The sequence below is a fragment of the Lissotriton helveticus genome, chromosome 9 (genome assembly GCF_964261635.1).
Source record: "Lissotriton helveticus chromosome 9, aLisHel1.1, whole genome shotgun sequence".
Lineage (NCBI taxonomy): Eukaryota > Metazoa > Chordata > Amphibia > Caudata > Salamandridae > Lissotriton > Lissotriton helveticus.
In genome coordinates, this window is record NC_136070.1 from 1,287,931,881 (window position 1) to 1,287,953,526 (window position 21,646).

At 52.3% G+C, this 21,646-nt stretch overlaps 1 protein-coding gene across 1 annotated transcript in view; it reads left to right on the forward strand.

Moving 5' to 3' along the window:
• STAB1 (stabilin 1) overlaps window positions 1-21,646 on the forward strand; it is a 769,578-nt gene that overhangs the window by 140,231 nt on the left and 607,701 nt on the right. Inside the window, exons 4-6 of the mRNA XM_078661896.1 lie at window positions 132-247; window positions 5,143-5,228; window positions 16,239-16,308. Coding sequence (XP_078518022.1) covers window positions 132-247; window positions 5,143-5,228; window positions 16,239-16,308 — 272 coding nt within the window. The remainder of the gene's footprint in view (window positions 1-131; window positions 248-5,142; window positions 5,229-16,238; window positions 16,309-21,646) is intronic.

Here is a 21,646-nt window from a genome sequence, read left to right on the forward strand (position 1 = left end):
GTCTCAGTCTTGTGCTCATCCACATGTGTGTCCCAGTCTTGTGTTCATCCACATGTGTGTCCCAGTCGTGTTGTCATCCACATGTGTGTCCCAGTCTTGTGTTCATCCACATGTCCTGTTTGTTGTTTTAGTTACACCGTGGACATGGGTGGAGTGCGCCTCTCTATCTCCGGCTGCAGTCACATGTGTGAGAAGATGGTCATAACCAGCTACTGCTGCCCCGGAAGGTGGGGACCGGACTGTCATGGTACGTTGCAACAGGTTCTTTTTTTACTTTTATTTATTCAGCAGTGCAGCAGAAAAACACTTTCTTTGAAGTATTAAATGCAATAGATGTGATTGGGAATAGTGTAGGGATGCCTGCGACCAAAAGACCATACCCCCCAGTGTGTTCTAATCACATTAATGCGGTTAATTAAGGTTTGCTTTGGGTTGAGATGTCTCAAAATATTTTCTAGAGTTTGCAGATATAGCCCCCATATTCAAAGACACCATGTCTGGTGATGTTGAGTCTATTTGTTGTATTCTAGTGTCATTATTTCACACATTCATCCATTGATATCGGGGTATTGTCTTTCCAGTGGCACCCACCCGTTGATATCGGGGTATGTAGAGACTTGCCACCAGTCCAAATGACCCTTATGATGTATGAGGTCAAAGGTAACCTTTAGAAAGCGATCCTAGTGGTAACTGTGGAGAGCAGCCTTCAGGCCTAATCTTGAAGGAATGTAAAGATTATTGTTTTACCAGAACATCACCTCCTGAATGATCAAATGAACGGAGAACCACAAAATGTTTGTTTAAAAATATGTATTTATATCTAAAACACTCTCTACTAGCCCTCAATGTGAGAATAGACACAAAAAGCACTCAATACGTTTCAATAGAACAATGCAAGCAGCACAATACACAGCGGGCTCCAGGGGGAGACCGAACCATACACTAAAAGATGGTATAAGAGTATCGACTTTTCTAGACAAAGTGCCTTAAGCACGTAGAATCTCTGGGACCCCAGGGAACCACCCCAGGTGAGTGGATTGGGACCCCACGGAGGTCAGGTGCAGTGTGTGAACACGGACGCGGGGTCCGTACAACTCAATGGGAAAGTCGCAGATAAAGTTTTACAATTTAAGGACACTTCGGAGAGGACTTCAAGCAAGACAAACGAGAACCGGATGGTTCTAAGGCCAACCCACCCGTGGATACCAAGGTACTCGAGTTACCTATCCCAGAGGAGCCGGGTGCATAGGGTTCAAGTGGTTTCGGAAACCTTGTCGTTTTCAATGGCGTGCTGGGAGGAAGTACTGCTGCAGTGGAAGTGGAAAGTGTCTGGAGGAACCCAAGCCTGGATTCGAGGTGAGTGGGACCTGAAAGCAGAGGGAACAGAGTCTGTATCACTTCACGTGACCAGGGGCTCAGCAGGCGTATGCCCACCGATGTCGGGTGCTTCAGGTGAGATGAGGCGCTGTTTGACTCTGCAGCTAAGGGGACCAGGAGACGTCGAGGATGACCAAAGTCTGGAGGTGAGCTGTCCCACGAAGGATGTCGAGTGCTGAGGGGCAATGTCCGGATAGAACACTAACAAGCCTTGGCCAAGGCAACCCTCGCGGAAAGAGAAAACAGGTTACGGTGTGGACCAGCAAGGACCAGGGGACTCCCTAAGCAATGGAGAGTCAGCGCACATCTGGAGCAACCAGGGAAGCCCATGAAATCAAGAGATGACCTTCGCCCACGGAGCACACAGTGCGAGGAGGCCAGAGGTCTTTGGAGGAAATACTGCTTGGGGTCAGGACTACTCAGAGTCCAAAGCACTACTTCAGGAAATGCTGTTAAGTACGTGCCTTAGCAAAAGAACGCGGTGCACAGGGGTGCGGGTCACGCACTCCCCACGAGGGATACTGACCTCAGCTTCCCTGGAAGGGCAGATCGACCTTGAAGACCTTCAGGGACCCACCTCCTGTGTTGCATACATTCTCGCAGTCCTAAGGAGCTCGGGAGATGCAAACCAGTCAGTTGCAGGTCAGGTGCCTGCTTTTGCAGGGGAGTAACTCCTTTACTCCAAGGGAGATTCTTCAGTCGTCCAGCGGGGCAGACAGTCATCCAGCTTCGTGCAGACAGTCAAAGTACTTTGTTTCTTCTTTGTAGAATCTTGTCCAGGTAAAATCTGAAGTCCTGTAGCCAGGTATCCCATTGTATACCCACGGGAAGGGGTAGGACAGATTAGGGGTCCCCTCCTATGGGAGGGTCAGGACAGAGGGGTGGCTACACCCATGTCCTTTGTCCAATTTCGTGCCAGAGCAGGAGCCAAATGGCCCCTGAACCGGTTTGAGCTGGACTATGCACAGACTATGCACAGAGACACCAAAAGTGCCCCCAGGGCACCCACCCAGCCCCAATACACTAAAACCTGTCTGGGAGGTGATTAAACGTCCCTGTGACAGGAAACCTATTGTCAAGCCTCACTTGCTCTAACTTGGCTCAGCAGCAGGAGGTCAGACTCGTGTCTGTGGCTGGCAGCATCCATGTTGTGCAAGCCGGGTTTGGGAAAGCTGGTACCGGGTATCCCTTTGGCCCACGCCTGTCTCCGTGGAAGGGAGGAATCATGCCTCCCACCCCAGTCCTGGGGTGGAGGCATGATTCCAAGGTGTTTGACACAAAACACGACATGATTCTGAGCAGTCGTTCCAAAGTTGCATTTTACAGCGAGGTCATATTGCACTTAAACATATATGTATGGCTGCATCACAGACAGCACCGGAGAATAGGCTCCGAGCCCGGCAGAGGGGCCCTGCTCATGCATGGGCACCCTCTCACATAAAACCCAGCACCCTGCCCTCAGGGTTGATAAGGCCTGCCATAGGGGTGACTGATAGGTTTAAGGTGTAGAGATATACGTATGAATATAGGGATACTATATTGAAGTAAGCGGTGCAAGCAGCAGCTTACACAGTTTGCAGTAGCAAACTGTTGGTGTCAGTTTGAATGGACTCTCGTGGGTGGCACAATACGTGCTGCAGCCCCTGGGATCACAGCTTACCAGACCTTGGACAAGGATTTTACCCGATTACCGGTCTGTGCCCCCTTCACCCTTCCCCTTTCATGCTCTCTCTTACCCTCCCCTACCACTTTCCCTCTTTCATTCTTTGTCTACTTCCCCTGCTCCTTTCCCCTCCCCTTAATCTCTCCCCTTGCCTGCTATGCCGCCTAGCCCCCTGTCCCTTGTGCCCTTTAACTAAGCACGCCTTCTCCCCTTGTTGGGGAAAGATCCAACTACTTATACTCTGGAGTCTCAGCGAACCCACTGAGTGAGTCCACTGTGCCAAGGGAGCCACTCACAGTTGAGGTATGGTATGGCGCCCCTTGCCAAAGTACTCCGTCTCCCCTTTTTGGGGAATATCCAGTAGGTATACCTTGGAGTCTCAGAGTCCCCTCTGAGAGAGTCCACTGCGTAAAGGGAGCCTCTCGCAACGGAGTTGGGGGAATGATACCACTTTCCCTGGGATCACAGCTTACTGGACTTTGGACGCAGCTTTTACTCGTCTACCGGTTTGTGCCCCCGTCACCCTTCCCCTCTTCGTTCATGCTGCGTCTCTCACCCTCCCCTCCTCTTTCCCTCCTTCATTCGCTGTCTACTTCCCGAGCTCCTACCCCCTCTCCAATGAATCCCTCTCCTTGCCTGCTTCTTCCCTTACGCAGATCATTCTCCTTCCTCGCCGCCAAGACCTGGAACACCCTCCCCACCCACCTACGGCAACCCAGGACCTCCTCACCTTCAGAAGACTCCTCAAGACCTGGAACACCCTCCCCACCCACCTACGGCAACCCAGGACCTCCTCACCTTCAGAAGACTCCTCAAGACCTGGAACACCCTCCCCACCCACCTACGGCAGACCCAGGACCTCCTCACCTTCAGAAGACTCCTCAAGACCTGGTTCTTCGAGCAGTAGCAGCTCCCCACACACATTCAGCGCCTTGAGACCCTCGCGGGTATATAGCACGCTTTACAAATATAGTGATTGATTGATTGATTACGCATCATGGGGCCGATTCACAGAACTAACTTAAGACAAAATCCTAAACTTACTACTTTTGGTATTCACAGAAGTTAGGATTTTGTCTTAAGTTTGGCTTAAGACAAACTTAAGACAGACTTAAGACAAAATCCTAACTTAAGTCTGTCTTAAGTCTGTCTTAAGACAAACTTAAGACAAAATCCTAACTTCTGTGAATACCAAAAGTAGTAAGTTTAGGATTTTGTCTTAAGTTAGTTCCGTGAATCGGGCCCATTGTCCTTATTGCTTGTCTCAACCTAACATGTAACTATGTTGCCATGCTCTAATAACTGTTTAACCTTTGTAACAATGCAACCTGTAACTATGATCTGATACTCATGTAAAGCGCTCTGATACCTCCGGGTCTAGCCAGCGCTACATAAAACCTTCCAAATAAAAAAAATGAAAAAGCCCCTGAGAGGCCTCTGGGGTACCTAGGCCCTTTGATACCTGTGTACCATATACTAGGGACTGATAAGGGTACCCCAGATTCCAATCTGGAGGGCACCTAAAGTACAGACTCACCAATTTAGGGAGAAAGCAGATAGCCTGGAGTCCTGAATAGCAGGATCCAAGTCAGACTAAAGTCGAAAACCAGCAAAACACCACGAAGAAAGTGGGGGTACCCATGCAGTCAGAGCCTACCTTCCAACACAAATGACGCTGGTGAATGATGGGTGTGATGGATACAGTGAGTGTCTGAGGTACAAGGACACACATGAGTGATGGATGTGACCTCTGAAGTGAGTCTGTGAGGTTCAGATGCACCTGGTGAGTGATGCACATGATGGGTATAGTGATTCTGGAGGTACAAGGACACCCATAAGTGGTAGACGTGACCCCTGAAGTGAGTCTGTGAGGTACAGAAGACCCTGGGGAAGGATTCTTGAGGTAGGCTCAGTGACTCCCAGGGTTGGGAGACCCCTGAACGCTGAGGTGGGCCCAGAAGTACAGGTGGCCCCTGGCGAGCAGCGGTGTGAGAGCGCCAGGCGCCTCCAGAGCCCCTGTGGACAATGTCATGGATGATGTGATCTTAAAGTACAGGCAGTGTCTCATTAACCCCTTCACTTCTGCTCTGTCTCTTTCCCAGCATGCCCTGGCGGATCAAAGACTCCCTGCAGCGGACACGGTACATGCCTGGCCGGTATTGCAGGAAACGGAACCTGCCTGTGCGATGTGAGTACAACTCACTATTGTGTGAGGGGGGAGGACATGAAACATACTACCCAGGACTGACCAGCGGGTCTTCTCCGAGTGATGCTCAGTCCTGGAAACTCAAAGGCGGGTACTCAGCATGTTTAATGTTTGTGTGTCAGCTCTGGGTGAACGGGTCCCGAGTTGCGTCATATTTAGGGTGACGACTGCTCGTGTTCAGGGTGACGGCTGCTCGTGTTCAGTGTGATGGCTGCTCTTGTTCAGTGTGATGGCTGCTCTTGTTCAGTGTGATGGCTGCTCGTGTTCAGTGTGATGGCTGCTCATGTTCAGTGTGACGGCTGCTCGTGTTCAGTGTGACGGCTGCTCATGTTCAAGGTGATGGCTGCTCGTGTTCAAGGTGATGGCTGCTCATGTTCAGTGTGACGGCTGCTCATGTTTAGTGTGACGGCTGCTCATGTTCAGTGTGATGGCTGCTCATGTTCAGTGTGATGGCTGCTCGTGTTCAGTGTCACGGCTGCTCGTGTTCGGTGTGACGGCTGCTCGTGTTCAGTGTGACGGCTGCTCGTGTTCAGTGTGACGGCTGCTCGTTTTCAGTGTGACAGCTGCTCGTGTTCAGTGTGACGGCTGCTCGTGTTCAGTGAAATGGCTGCTCGTGTTCAGTGTGACGGCTGCTCGTGTTCAGTGTGACGGCTGCTCATGTTCAGTGTGACGGCTGCTCACGTTCAGTGTGACGGCTTCTCATGTTCAGTGTGATGGCTGCTCATGTTCAGTGTGATGGCTGCTCGTGTTCAGTGTCACGGCTGCTCGTGTTCAGTGTGACGGCTGCTCGTGTTCAGTGTGACGGCTGCTCGTGTTCAGTGTGACAGCTGCTCGTGTTCAGTGTGATGGCTGCTCGTGTTCAGTGAGATGGCTGCTCGTGTTCAGTGTGACGGCTGCTCGTGTTCAGTGTGATGGCTGCTCGTGTTCAGTGTGATGGCTGCTCATGTTCAGTGTGACGGCTGCTTGTGTTCAGTGTGACCCCTGCTCGTGTTCAGGCTGACGGCTGCTCGTGTTCAGTGTGATGGCTGCTGGTGTTCAGTGTGATGGCTGCTCGTGTTCAGGATGATGGCTGCTCTTATTCATTGTGATGGCTGCTCATGTTCAGTGTGAGAACTGCTCGTGTTCAGTGTGACCCCTGCTCATGTTCAGGGTGACGGCTGCTCGTGTTCAGTGTGATGTCTGCTCGTGTTCAGTGTGATGGCTGCTCGTGTTCAGTGTGACGGCTGCTCGTGTTCAGTGTGACGGCTGCTCGTGTTCAGTGTGACGTCTGCTCGTGTGATGGCTGCTCGTGTTCAGGGTGACGGCTGCTTGTGTTCAGTGTGACGGCTGCTCGTGTTCAGGGTGACGACTGCTCGTGTTCAGTGTGACGGCTGCTCGTGTTCAGTGTCACAGCTGCTTGTGTTCAGGGTAACGGCTGCTCGTGTTCAGTGTGATGGCTGCTCGTGTTCAGTGTCACGGCTGCTTGTGTTCAGTGTGACCCCTGCTCATGTTCAGTGGGACGTCTGCTCATGTGAAGGCTACTCGTGTTCAGTGTGACGGCTGCTCGTGTTCAGTGTGACGGCTGCTCATGTTCAGTGTGACGGCTGCTCACGTTCAGTGTGACGGCTGCTCACGTTCAGTGTGACGGCTGCTCATGTTCAGTGTGATGGCTGCTCGTGTTCAGTGTCACGGCTGCTTGTGTTCAGTGTGACGGCTGCTCGTGTTCAGTGTCATGGCTGCTCGCGTTCAGTGTGACGGCTGCTCGTGTTCAGTGTGACGGCTGCTCGTGTTCAGTGAGACGGCTGCTTGTGTTCAGTGTGACGGCTGCTCGTGTTCAGTGTGACGGCTGCTCATGTTCAGTGTGACGGCTGCTCGTGTTCAGTGAGACGGCTGCTTGTGTTCAGTGTGACGGCTGCTCGTGTTCAGTGAGACGGCTGCTTGTGTTCAGTGTGACGGCTGCTTGTGTTCAGTGTGACGGCTGCTCGTGTTCAGTGAGACGGCTGCTTGTGTTCAGTGTGACAGCTGCTCATGTTCAGTGGGACGTCTGCTCATGTGAAGGCTATTCGTGTTCAGTGTGACGGCTGCTCATGTTTAATGTGACCCCTGCTCTTGTTTAGTCTAACAGCTGCTCGTGTGACAGGTACTAATGTGACGGTTGCTCATGTTCAGTGTGACGGCTGCTCATGTTAAGTGTGACGGCTGCTCATGTTCAGTGTGACGGCTGCTTGTGTTCAATGTGATGGCTGCTCATGTTCAGTGTGATGGCTGCTCATGTTCAGTGTGATGGCTGCTTGTGTTCAATGTGATGCCTGTTCGTGTTCAGTGTGACGGCTGCTCATGTTCAGTGTGATGTCTGCTTGTGTGATGGCTGCTCATGTGACGGCTGCTCGTGTTCAGTGTGACACCTGCCTGTGTTCAGTGTGATGGCTACTCGTGTTCAGTGTGACGGCTGCTCGTGTTCAGTGTGACGGCTGCTCGTGTTCAGTGTGACGGCTGCTCGTGTTCAGTGTGACGGCTGCTCACGTTCAGTGTGATGGCTGCTCATGTTCAGTGTGATGGCTGCTCATGTTCAGTGTGATGGCTGCTCGTGTTCAGTGTCACGGCTGCTCGTGTTCAAGGTGATGGCTGCTCATGTTCAGTGTGACAACTGCTCGTGTTCAGTGTGACGGCTGCTCGTGTTCAGTGTGACGGCTGCTCGTGTTCAGTGTGACGGCTGCTCGTGTTCAGTGTGATGGCTGCTCGTGTTCAGTGTGATGGCTGCTCGTGTTCAGTGTGACAGCTGCTCATGTTCAGTGGGACGTCTGCTCATGTGAAGGCTATTCGTGTTCAGTGTGACGGCTGCTCATGTTCAATGTGACCCCTGCTCTTGTTTAGTGTGACAGCTGCTCGTGTGACAGGTACTCATGTGACGGTTGCTCATGTTCAGTGTGACGGCTGCTCATGTTCAGTGTGACGGCTGCTCATGTTCAGTGTGACGGCTGCTTGTGTTCAATGTGATGGCTGCTCATGTTCAGTGTGATGGCTGCTCATGTTCAGTGTGACGGCTGCTTGTGTTCAATGTGATGCCTGTTCGTGTTCAGTGAGACGGCTGCTCATGTTCAGTGTGATGTCTGCTTGTGTGATGGCTGCTCATGTGACGGCTGCTCGTGTTCAGTGTGACACCTGCCTGTGTTCAGTGAGACGGCTGCTTGTGTTCAGTGTGACGGCTGCTCGTTTTCAGTGTGACAGCAGTTTGTGTTCAATGTGACGACTGATTGTGTTCAGTGTGATGGCTGTTCGTGCTCATGTAATGGCTGCTTGTGTTCAGTGTGACGGCTGTTCGTGCTCAGTGTGATGGCTGCGCCTGTGATGGCTGCTTGTGTTCAGTGTGATGGCTGCTCATGTTCAGTGTGATGGCTGCTCATGTTCAGTGTGACGGCTGCTTGTGTTCAATGTGATGCCTGTTCGTGTTCAGTGTGACGGCTGCTCATGTTCAGTGTGATGTCTGCTTGTGTGATGGCTGCTCATGTGACGGCTGCTCGTGTTCAGTGTGACACCTGCCTGTGTTCAGTGTGACGGCTGCTTGTGTTCAGTGTGACGGCTGCTCGTTTTCAGTGTGTCAGCAGTTTGTGTTCAATGTGACGACTGATTGTGTTCAGTGTGATGGCTGTTCGTGCTCATGTAATGGCTGCTTGTGTTCAGTGTGACGGCTGTTCGTGCTCAGTGTGATGGCTGCGCCTGTGATGGCTGCTTGTGTTCAGTGTGATGGCTGCACGTGTTCAGTGTGACAGCTGCTCTTGTTCAGTGTGAAGGCTGCTTATGTGATGGCTGCTCATGTTCAGTGGGACGTCTGCGCCTGTGATGGCTACTTGTGTTCACTGTGGCAGCTGCTCGTGTTCAGTGTGACAGCTGCTTGTGTTCAGTGTGACGGCTGCTCTTGTTCAGTGTGACGGCTGCTCGTGTTCAGTGTGATGTCTGCTCGTGTTCAGTGTGATGGCTTCTTGTGTTTAGTGTGACGGCTGCTCATGTTTAGTGTGACAGCTGCTCGTGTTCAGTGTGATGTCTGCTCGTGTGATGGCTGCTCGTGTTCAGGGTGATGGCTTCTTGTGTTCAGTGTGACGGCTGCTCGTGTTCAGTATGACGGCTGCTCGTGTTCAGGGTGACGGCTGCTTGAGTTCAGTGTGACGGCTGCTCATGTTCAGTGTGACGGCTGCTTGTGTTCAGTGTGACGGCTGCTTGTGTTCAGTGTGACGGCTGCTTGTGTTCAGTGTGACCGCTGCTCGTGTTCAGTGTGGTGGCTGCTTGTGTTCAGCGTGACGGCTGCGTGTGCTCAGTGTGACAGCTGCTTGTGTTCAGTGTGACAGCTGCTTGTGTTCAGTGTGGCGGCTGCTCGTGTTCAGTGTGACGGCTGCTTGTGTTCAGTGTGACGGCTGCTCGTGCTCAGTGTGATGGCTGCTCCTGTGACGGCTGCTTGTGTTCAGTGTGACGGCTGCTCGTGCTCAGTGTGATGGCTGCTCCTGTGACGGCTGCTTGTGTTCAGTGTGACGGCTGCTTGTGTTCAGTGTGATGGCTGCTCGTGCTCAGTGTGACGGCTGCTTGTGTTCAGTGTGACGGCTGCTCGTGCTCAGTGTGATGGCTGCTCCTGTGACGGCTGCTTGTGTTCAGTGTGACGGCTGCTCGTGCTCAGTGTGATGGCTGCTCCTGTGACGGCAGCTTGTATTCAGTTTGACGGCTGCTTTTGTTCAGTGTGATGGCTGCTTCTGTGATGGCTGCTCATGTTCAGTGGGACGTCTGCTCGTGTGACAGCTACATGTGTTCAGTGTGGCGGCTGCTTGTGATCAGTGTGACGGCTGCTTGTGTTCAGTGTGACGGCTTCTTGTGTTCAGTGTGGCGGCGGCTCGTGCTCAGTGTGATGGCTGCTCCTGTGACGGCTGCTTGTGTTCAGTGTGATGGCTACTCGTGTTCAGTGTGACAGCTGCTCTTGTTCAGTGTGAATGCTGCTTATGTGACGGCTGCTCATGTTCAGTGGGACGTCTGCTCATGTGAAGGCTACTTCTGTTCAGTGTGACACCTGCTTGTGTTCACTGTGGCAGCTGCTCGTGTTCAGTGTGACAGCTGCTTGTGTTCAGTGTGACGTATGCTCGTGTGACGGCTGCTCTTGTTCAGTGTGACGGCTGCTCGTGTTCAGTGTGACTGCTGCTCGTGTTCAGTGTGAGGTCTGCTCGTGTTCAGTGTGACGGCTTCTTGTGTTCAGTGAGACTGCTGCTCGTGTTCCGTGTGACAGCTGCTCGTGTTCAGTGTGATGTCTGCTTGTGTGACGGCTGCTTGTGTTCAGTGTGACGGCTGCTCGTGTTCAGTGTGACTGCTGCTCGTGTTCAGGGTGACGGCTGCTCGTGTTCAGTGTGACTGCTGCTCGTGTTCAGGGTGACGGCTGCTTGTGTTCAGTGTGACGGCTGCTCGTGTTCAGTGTGACGGCTGCTTGTGTTCAGTGTGACGGCTGCTCGTGTTCAGTGTGACGGCTGCTTGTGTTCAGTGTGACGGCTGCTTGTGTTCAGTGTGACAGCTGCTTGTGTTCAGTGTGGCGGCTGCTCGTGTTGAGTCTGACGGCTGTTTGTGTTCAGTGTGACGGCTGCTTGTGCTCAGTGTGATGGCTGCTCATGTGACGGCTGCTTGTGTTCAGTGTGACGGCTGCTTGTGTTCAGTGTGACGGCTGCTCGTGTTCAGTGTGACGGCTGCTCGTGTTCAGTGTGACGGCTGCTCGTGTTCAGTGTGACGGCTGCTCGTGTTCAGTGTGACGGCTGCTTATGTTCAGTGTGACAGCTGCTTGTGTTCAGTGTGACGGCTGCTCGTGTTCAGTGTGACGGCTGCTTGTGTTCAGTGTGACGGCTGCTTGTGTTCAATGTGACGGCTGCTTGTGCTCAGTGTGATGGCTGCTGATGTGACGGCTGCTTGTGTTCAGTGTGACGGCTGCTTGTGTTCAGTGTGACGGCTGCTTGTGCTCAGTGTGATGGCTGCTCATGTGACGGCTGCTTGTGTTCAGTGTGACGGCTGCTTGTGTTCAGTGTGACGGCTGCTCGTGTTCAGTGTGACGGCTGCTCGTGTTCAGTGTGACGGCTGCTTATGTTCAGTGTGACAGCTGCTTGTGTTCAGTGTGACGGCTGCTCGTGTTCAGTGTGACGGCTGCTTGTGTTCAGTGTGACGGCTGCTTGTGTTCAATGTGACGGCTGCTTGTGCTCAGTGTGATGGCTGCTGATGTGACGGCTGCTTGTGTTCAGTGTGACGGCTGCTTGTGTTCAGTGTGACGGCTGCTTGTGTTCAGTGTGACGGCTGCTCGTGCTCAGTGTGATGGCTGCTCCTGTGACGGCAGCTTGTATTCAGTTTGACGGCTGCTTTTGTTCAGTGTGATGGCTGCTTCTGTGATGGCTGCTCATGTTCAGTGGGACGTCTGCTCGTGTGACAGCTACATGTGTTCAGTGTGGCGGCTGCTTGTGATCAGTGTGACGGCTGCTTGTGTTCAGTGTGACGGCTTCTTGTGTTCAGTGTGGCGGCGGCTCGTGCTCAGTGTGATGGCTGCTCCTGTGACGGCTGCTTGTGTTCAGTGTGATGGCTACTCGTGTTCAGTGTGACAGCTGCTCTTGTTCAGTGTGAATGCTGCTTATGTGACGGCTGCTCATGTTCAGTGGGACGTCTGCTCATGTGAAGGCTACTTCTGTTCAGTGTGACACCTGCTTGTGTTCACTGTGGCAGCTGCTCGTGTTCAGTGTGACAGCTGCTTGTGTTCAGTGTGACGTATGCTCGTGTGACGGCTGCTCTTGTTCAGTGTGACGGCTGCTCGTGTTCAGTGTGACTGCTGCTCGTGTTCAGTGTGAGGTCTGCTCGTGTTCAGTGTGACGGCTTCTTGTGTTCAGTGAGACTGCTGCTCGTGTTCCGTGTGACAGCTGCTCGTGTTCAGTGTGATGTCTGCTTGTGTGACGGCTGCTTGTGTTCAGTGTGACGGCTGCTCGTGTTCAGTGTGACTGCTGCTCGTGTTCAGGGTGACGGCTGCTCGTATTCAGTGTGACTGCTGCTCGTGTTCAGGGTGACGGCTGCTTGTGTTCAGTGTGACGGCTGCTCGTGTTCAGTGTGACGGCTGCTTGTGTTCAGTGTGACGGCTGCTCGTGTTCAGTGTGACGGCTGCTTGTGTTCAGTGTGACGGCTGCTTGTGTTCAGTGTGACAGCTGCTTGTGTTCAGTGTGGCGGCTGCTCGTGTTGAGTCTGACGGCTGTTTGTGTTCAGTGTGACGGCTGCTTGTGCTCAGTGTGATGGCTGCTCATGTGACGGCTGATTGTGTTCAGTGTGACGGCTGCTTGTGTTCAGTGTGACGGCTGCTCGTGTTCAGTGTGACGGCTGCTCGTGTTCAGTGTGACGGCTGCTTATGTTCAGTGTGACAGCTGCTTGTGTTCAGTGTGACGGCTGCTCGTGTTCAGTGTGACGGCTGCTTGTGTTCAGTGTGACGGCTGCTTGTGTTCAATGTGACGGCTGCTTGTGCTCAGTGTGATGGCTGCTGATGTGACGGCTGCTTGTGTTCAGTGTGACGGCTGCTTGTGTTCAGTGTGACGGCTGCTCGTGTTCAGTGTGATGGCTGCTCGTGCTCAGTGTGATGGCTGCTTCTGTGACGGCAGCTTGTATTCAGTGTGACGGCTGCTCGTGTTCAGTGTGACGGCTGCTCGTGTTCAGTGTGACGGCTGCTCGTGTTCAGTGTGACGGCTGCTCATTTCAGGGTGACGGTTGCTTGTGTTCAGTGTGACGGCTGCTCGTGTTCAGTGTGACGGCTGCTTGTGTTCAGTGTGACAGCTGCTTGTGTTCAGTGTGACGGCTGCTCATGTTCAGTGTGACGGCTGCTTGTGTTCAGTGTGAAGGCTGCCTGTGTTCAATGTGACGGCTGCTTGTGCTCAGTGTGATGGCTGCTGATGTGACGGCTGCTTGTGTTCAGTGTGACGGCTGCTTGTGTTCAGTATGACGGCTGCTTGTGTTTAGTGTGATGGCTGCTCATGCTCAGTGTGATGGCTGCTTCTGTGACGGCAGCTTGTATTCATTGTGACGTTTGCTCGTGTTCAGAGTGACGGCTGCTCGTGCTCAGTGTGATGGCTGCTCCTGTGACGGCAGCTTGTATTCAGTTTGACGGCTGCTTGTGTTCAGTGTGATGGCTGCTTATGTGATGGCTGCTCATGTTCAGTGGGACGTCTGCTTGTGTGACGGCTACATGTGTTTAGTGTAGCAGCTGCACATGTTCAGTGTGACGGCTGCTTGTGCTCAGTGTGACGGCTGCTTGTGCTCAGTGTGATGGCTGCTCATGTGACGTCTGCTTGTGTTCAGTGTTACGGCTGTTCGTGTTCAGTGTTACGGCTGTTCGTGTTCAGTGTGATTGTTGTTCAGTGTTGCGGCTGCTCGTGTTCAGTGTGACGGCTGCTCGTGTTCAGTGTTACGGCAGTTCGTGTTCAGCGTGATTGTTGTTCAGTGTGATGGCTGCTCGTGTTCATTGTGACGGCTGCTCGTGTTCAGTGTGACGGCTACTCATGTTCAGGGTGATGGCTGCTCGTGTTCAGTGTGACGGCTGTTCGTGTTCAGTGTGATTGTTGTTCAGTGTTGCGGCTGCTTGTGTTCAGTGTGACGGCTGCTCGTGTTCAGTGTTACGGCTGTTCGTGTTCAGCGTGATTGTTGTTCAGTGTGATGGCTGCTCGTGTTCATTGTGACGGCTGCTTGTGTTCAGTGTGATGGCTGCTCGTGTTGAGTGTTACGGCTGTTCGTGTTCAGCGTGATTGTTGTTCAGTGTGATGGCTGCTCGTGTTCAGTGTGATTGTTGTTCAGTGTTGCGGCTGCTCGTGTTCAGTGTGACGGCTGCTCGTGTTCAGTGTTACGACTGTTCGTGTTCAGCGTGATTGTTGTTCAGTGTGATGGCTGCTCGTGTTCAGTGTGATGGCTGCTCGTGTTCAGTGTGACGGCTGCTCATGTTCAGTGTGACGGCTGCTCGTGTTCAGTGTGACGGCTACTCGTGTTCAGTGTGATGGCTGCTTGTGTTCAGTGTTACGGCTGTTCGTGTTCAGTGTGATTGTTGTTCTGTGTTGCGGCTGCTCGTGATCAGTGTGACGGCTGCTCGTGTTCAGTGTGATGGCTGCTTGTGTTCAGTGTGACGGCTGCTCGTGTTCAGCGTGATTGTTGTTCAGTGTGACAGCTGCTCGTGTTCAGTGTTACGACTGTTCGTGTTCAGCGTGATTGTTGTTCAGTGTGATGGCTGCTCGTGTTCAGTGTGATGGCTGCTCGTGTTCAGTGTGACGGCTGATCATGTTCAGTGTGACGGCTGCTCGTGTTCAGTGTGACGGCTACTCATGTTCAGTGTGATGGCTGCTCGTGTTCAGTGTTACGGCTGTTCGTGTTCAGTGTGATTGTTGTTCTGTGTTGCGGCTGCTCGTGATCAGTGTGACGTCTGCTCGTCTTCAGTGTGATGGCTGCTTGTGTTCAGTGTGACGGGTGCTCGTGTTCAGCGTGATTGTTGGTCAGTGTTACGGCTGCTCGTGTTCAGTGTGACGGCTGTTCGTGTTCAGCGTGATTGTTGTTCAGTGTGACGGCTATTCATGTTCAGGATGACGGTCGTTCATGTTTACCAGCACTGGTAACCACTGCTGGAATTGGAAAAACTTCACTCTGGAAACCCATACATTGGGGGATCAAGGTGGGTCAAGTCCCAAGGGGTGGAGTCATGAAAGGCAGTCTCACAGACAACTTATACATTTAAAAATGGCAACCACGAGAACGTGGTATTAAATCTGTTCTGCATTAGTCGGCTGCAAAGGATGCATTTTTAAGTATACTATGGGTTTAAGGCACCTGCTACAGAAACCTTTTTGTGGCCAGTAAATCTCAGAGAATTTTAACCCCTTCGATGCTCATGACGGAACGGTTCCGTCATGAGCGTCGGTTGAGCTGTGCTCATGACGGAACCGCTCCATCATGAGCCGGTAGGCTCATTAGAACCTTCAGCGCAGGAATCTGCGTCGCTCTGAAGGTGTTAATATTAGTAAAGTAGTTGTGGTGGTTAATTCAGTTGCTGGAGAGATCTGTGTTTTATCTAGTCACAGTTTTGGCACATGAAGTTGCATGGAGGGTTAATGTGTCGCCTGCAAATCACATTGTGTGACATGCAGATGACAGGTTTTTATTTTATGTAGCTAGGTAAGAGGGTCACAGTGCTTGACACTGAAATCCTTTTCGTATTTATAGTTCATAAATTGCAGTCCTTCTAATATGACACAGTGAGCTAAGAACCGCCATCCGATTTGGTATTTGGTTTGCTCGAGACGAAACGGCTGCCGGAATTAGTCTTTGGGAGCCCTTCATTTAGAGTCATACGAATGCAGACCCTGGGGATACCCAAGGGACCCCTCTTCCCAACCATGCACAAGGTAGCAGGCACCAAGGGGGGCCTGCCACAGGGTGCAAGGTTTTCCCCAATCACCCCTTTTTTTCAATATGAGCCTGTGTTCTCGTTCGGAACACAGGCTCCCATTGAAGTCAATGCGAGTCCGACTGAACGATGTTGGGAAGCATCGTAATCGGTCGTTTGGACTCGCAGGACCCGATTCGTTTAGAAACAAACTGATTCGTTCGGGGCAGTTTCCTAACGACATCGTAATTGGGCCCTAAGTGTTTGCATTGAAAATATGGCGTACAGCATGTGTTTGTTATCAGCATAATACGAACTAACAATCCGTCGCACCTCATTCCTCACCTCTGCTCTTTCTCTCAGAGCCAATGATGACGCACCAGTATACTTTCATGTTCCCCAGAATGGTTTGTGCTTTAGAAATATAAAGCGATCAGCTGAGTTTAGTTCGCTCAGCCCCACTGGGAACCGTGCAGAGGTGCTCGGTGAAAGCTGTGACAGTGGTAAATGTGAATTTAAAGTCTGATGTAGATTCATGGGTCACGCCAGGAGATTTGCATTCTGATATATATTTATTTATTTATGTCATGTCTCACCCTGGCTCTCTGCGGCAGGAGGGGTTTGGCGGCTTCGCGTGCCAGGAGTGTGCAGATGAAAGCGCCTTCGGTCCGGACTGTTCTTCAAGTAAGTGACAAACTCTGCCTGATGCTGAGAGAGTGGGTTGTATTTTGAGTGAGTTTTGTCTCCCGCTGTCTCATCGAGTAAGGTTTCATCGTCACTCTTGGATTCTTTGATGAATCTTTGACTGGGGGGACACTTGCTGAAGGCAGTATAATTTGCCCCATAGACAGGGGCTGGTCTTACCACAGCCCATAGGCAGTCATCAAATGCCACTAAACAATGTTTGAACCCTATAAAGGGCTGGAAGGTCAAGGCTGACAGGGTAGTGTTAGTGACCGAAATGTCCCTGTCAGATTGAACCCCGCATTGAGGGAGTTAAGAGTTGTGAGTCGGATGCTGCAGGGGTGCTGGGGACATTGGGGGGTTCCGATTGGCTGAAGATGCTTCGATGTCATGATTTTGTTAACCTTCAGGACACCTGGGCTTCATAGGAGAGCCTCCGGAGATGGTTGTGTGTCCTTGACTCCCAGTGGGATCCCCATCCTCAAGGGTAGCCACGGGGGCTCCGGGACCCTCGATAGAGCAGGCTTGGACTGCAAGCCGACGAGGATTCCTGCGAGTTCAGTTATGAAGATGAAGTGACAGTCGATTTTTAATTCATGACTCAGTGCTGACTAATCCGTGAACTGCCGGCGCGGCCAGGATACATGTGTGTGCACTCATGCGGCACATTGATGAACTGACTCCAGTAGGCGGGTCGCCAGTAAGCGGGTCGCCAGTAGGTGGGTCACCAGGAGGTGGGTCACCAGAAGGCGGGTCACCAGTATGTGGGTCACTAGTAGGCGGGTGACCAGGAGGTGGGTCACCAGGAGGTGGGTCACCAGTAGGCAGTCACCAGTAGGCGGGTCACCAGTATGCAGTTACCAGTAGGTGGGTCACCTGGAGGTGGGTCACCAGGAGGTGGGTCACCAGGAGGCGGGTCACCAGTAGGTGGGTCACCAGTAGGCGGGTCACCTGCCCATTTATCTTTCCATGGGACTGTTTAACTTTTGCTGTCAAAAAGTCAATAATCTATAAACATGTTCCCAAAGTTACAAGAATATGACTTCTAGTCCATCACAGTCTCAATGTTCTTCAATGTGCACCGGATGCACAGTGACTTCCGTTGACACAGCCTGACGTCCCTTGGCTCAGCCTGACTTGACACAACCTGACTTTCCTTGGCTCAGCCTGACTTCCCTTGACACAGCCTAACTTCCCTTGACACAGCCTGACTTCCCTTGCCACAGCCTGACTTCCCTTGACACAGCCTGACTTCCCTTGACACAGCCTGACTTCCCTTGACACAACCTGACTTCCCTTGACACAGCCTAACTTCCCTTAGCACAGCCTCCCTTCCCTTGCCACAGCCTCCCTTTCCTTGGCACAGCCTCCCTTCCCTTGCCACAGCCTCCCTTTCCTTGGCACAGCCTCCCTTCCCTTGCCACAGCCTCCCTTTCCTTGGCACAGCCGCCCTTTCCTTGGCACAGCCTCCCTTTCCTTGGCACAGCCGCCCTTTCCTTGGCACAGGCTCCCTTTCCTTGCCACAGACTCCCTTTCCTTGGCACAGCCTCCCTTCCCTTGACACAGACTGACTTTCCTTGGCACAGCCTCCCTTTCCGTGGCACAGCCTCCCTTTCCTTGGCACAGCCTCCCTTCCCTTGACACAGACTGACTTTCCTTGACACAGCCTCCCTTTCCTTGGCTCAGCCTCCCTTCCCTTGACACAGACTGACTTTCCTTGGCACAGCCTCCCTTTCCTTGGCACAGCCTCCCTTTCCTTGGCACAGCCTCCCTTTCCTTGGCACAGCCTCCCTTCCCTTGACACAGACTGACTTTCCTTGACACAGCCTCCCATTCCTTGGCTCAGCCTCCCTTCCCTTGACACAGACTGACTTTCCTTGACACAGACTGACTTTCCTTGACACAGCCTCCCATTCCTTGGCTCAGCCTCCCTTCCCTTGACACAGACTGACTTTCCTTGACACAGCTTCCCTTTCCTTGGCACAGCCTCCCTTTCCTTGACACCGCCTGACTTCCCTTGACACAGCCTGGCTTTCTTTGGCTCATCCTGGCTTTCCTTGGCACAGCCTCCCTTCCCTTGACACAGCCTGACTTCCCTTGGCTCAGCCTGGCTTTCCTTGGCACAGCCTCCCCTCCCTTGACACAGCCTGACTTCCCTTGACTCAGCCTGACTTCCCTTGACACAGCCTGACTTCCCTTGACTCAGCCTCCCCTCCCTTGACACAGCCTGACTTCCCTTGACACCGACTGACTTCCCTTGACACAGCCTGACTTTCCTTGGCTCAGCTTGGCTTTCCTTGGCACAGCCTGGCTTTCCTTGGCACAGCCTGACTTCCCTTGACACCACCTGACTTCCCTTGACACAGCCTGACTTTCCTTGGCTCAGCCTGGCTTTCCTTGGCACAGCCTGGCTTTCCTTGGCACAGCCTGACTTCCCTTGACACCGCCTGACTTCCCTTGACACAGCCTGACTTTCTTTGGCTCATCCTGGCTTTCCTTGGCTCAGCCTGACTTCCCTTGACACTGCCTGACTTCCCTTGACACAGCCTGACTTCCCTTGACACCGCCTGACTTCCCTTGACACAGCCTGACTTTCCTTGGCTCAGCCTGGCTTTCCTTGGCACAGCCTGGCTTTCCTTGGCACAGCCTCCCTTCCCTTGACACAGCCTGACTTTCCTTGCCACAGCCTGACTTCCCTTGGCACAGCCTCCCTTTCCTTGGCACAGCCTCCCTTCCCTTGGCACAGCCTCCCTTCCCTTGGCACAGCCTCCCTTCCCTTGGCACAGCCTCCCTTTCCTTGGCACAGCCTCCCTTCCCTTCCCACAGCCTGAAGTTCCTTCACACAGCCTGACTTCCCTTGACTCAGCCTCCCTTTCCTTGGCACAGCCTCCCTTCCTTTGACACAGCCTGACTTCCCTTGACACCGCCTGACTTCCCTTGACACAGCCTGACTTTCCTTGGCTCAGCCTGGCTTTCCTTGGCACAGCCTGGCTTTCCTTGGCACAGCCTCCCTTCCCTTGACACAGCCTGACTTTCCTTGCCACAGCCTGACTTTCCTTGACACAGCCTCCCTTTCCTTGGCACAGCCTCCCTTCCCTTGGCACAGCCTCCCTTCCCTTGGCACAGCCTCCCTTCCCTTGGCACAGCCTCCCTTTCCTTGGCACAGCCTCCCTTCCCTTGCCACAGCCTGAAGTTCCTTCACACAGCCTGACTTCCCTTGACACAGCCTCCCTTCCTTTGACACAGCCTGACTTCCCTTGACACCGCCTGACTTCCCTTGACACAGCCTGACTTCCCTTGACACAGCCTGACTTCCCTTGACACCGCCTGACTTCCCTTGACACAGCCTGACTTTCCTTGGCTCAGCCTGGCTTTCCTTGGCACAGCTTGGCTTTCCTTGGCACAGCCTCCCTTCCCTTGACACAGCCTGACTTTCCTTGCCACAGCCTGACTTCCCTTGACACAGCCTGACTTTCCTTGGCTCAGCCTGGCTTTCCTTGGCACAGCCTGACTTCCCTTGACACCGCCTGACTTCCCTTGACACAGCCTGACTTTCCTTGGCTCAGCCTGGCTTTCCTTGGCACAGCCTGGCTTTCCTTGGCACAGCCTCCCTTCCTTTGACACAGCCTGACTTCCCTTGACACCGCCTGACTTCCCTTGACACAGCCTGACTTCCCTTGACACCGCCTGACTTCCCTTGACACAGCCTGACTTTCCTTGGCTCAGCTTGGCTTTCCTTGGCACAGCCTGGCTTTCCTTGGCACAGCCTGACTTCCCTTGACACCACCTGACTTCCCTTGACACAGCCTGACTTTCCTTGGCTCAGCCTGGCTTTCTGTTGTAAATGAAGCCAGTAGACAGAGGTAAGGCTTAATACTGATTTATTAAGCACCATAGAGAATAACTGGTGTTCCCATCAGAAAGCAGGGAGCTAACTGACAGGGCAGAACTCAGGAGAAGATGACATCAGGGAAAATGGAATGCAGGACTTAAAGAGGTACAGAGAAACATAAGTGCAGAGAATACAACATATCCTCTTCCCTTCATATGGAGGAACACAAAATAAAAAGAAAGTGAGTCTAAAAAAAAACTTGATAAGGCCATGCTCTTCGTTACAGAGAGAGACCTTACTTACAAACAAAGTCACGTAAATAACCTGGAGGTCTTCTCACTCTCTGAATTCTACTAGTACAAAACTTATTGGTACTGCTGGTACTAGGCTCATTGGTTCTCACCGGTTCTCGCTCGGCTCTTTTATACAGTGCTACACGCCTCAAGTTCCAACTCTCGCCGTTAAATAAAGTGACAAATCTTTTATGGACAGACTTGACCTTAAATGGTCCCCTGAACTTCGTCAGTCCGACACCCACTCGACCAGGTTTGACTTTCACCCAATCATTCACAGCAAATTTACACGCGCCATCTGTTTCACGTACAGTGTCAGGCTTACCAGGACCAGCAGGAAGGTCAGCGTGCAGATATTCTTTCATCCACGCAGCCACAAGTTTAGTACCCGCTGAACGTCCCCTCATGACAGAAAACGGGATCAAACCGGTCACACCATTTTCAGTAGTCCTGTAGGCCCAAACCAGGTCATTAACCAAACTCTTCACATCCATTCTGGAAGAAATCGCCATTTGAATGGCACCTTTAACCATGCGGTTGGCCCTTTCCACTATGCCATTTCCCTGGGGGTTGTAAAGTGAGGTCCTTGAGTGAATAATACCGCACTTTCCCAAGAAATTAGCCATCTCTAGGGAGGTGAGTTGCGTCCCATTATCGGTAATGATCTTTGTGGGAAAACCTTCCTCTCTAAAGATCTCACTCAGCACAGCAATAGTGCTGCTCGTAGTGATCTCCTTCATGAATTTGACTACCAACCACTTGGAAGAGACATCAACTACTACTAACCCAAACCTCATATCTTGAGTCAACTGGTAGAACGGGCCAATAAAGTCAAGACATATGGTGTGCCAAGGACACCCGGGATCTACTATTGAGCCACAACCAGTATGGCTACCCACTTTAAGTCTTTTCTCGCTTTCCAAGCAATCGGAACATCTCTCCACCCACTGCGAGATTTCGGAGTCCATTCCGGGCCACCAAAAGTTCTCCCTAATTCTCCTCTTGGTAAGGGACTGCCCTAAATGACCCTCATGACCCAGCTTAAATAAAGTAAATCGCACTTCTTGTGGAGGAATGAATTTGTCATCCATTAAAATCATGAATCCATCTTTGTCCAAGATAGACAGTTGTTCTAGAACTTTTAAATAAGGACGAAGTGCGGGAGATAAGCAACTCTCTCTCCTTGGACCCTTCGCTATCAGGTCTTTGACTC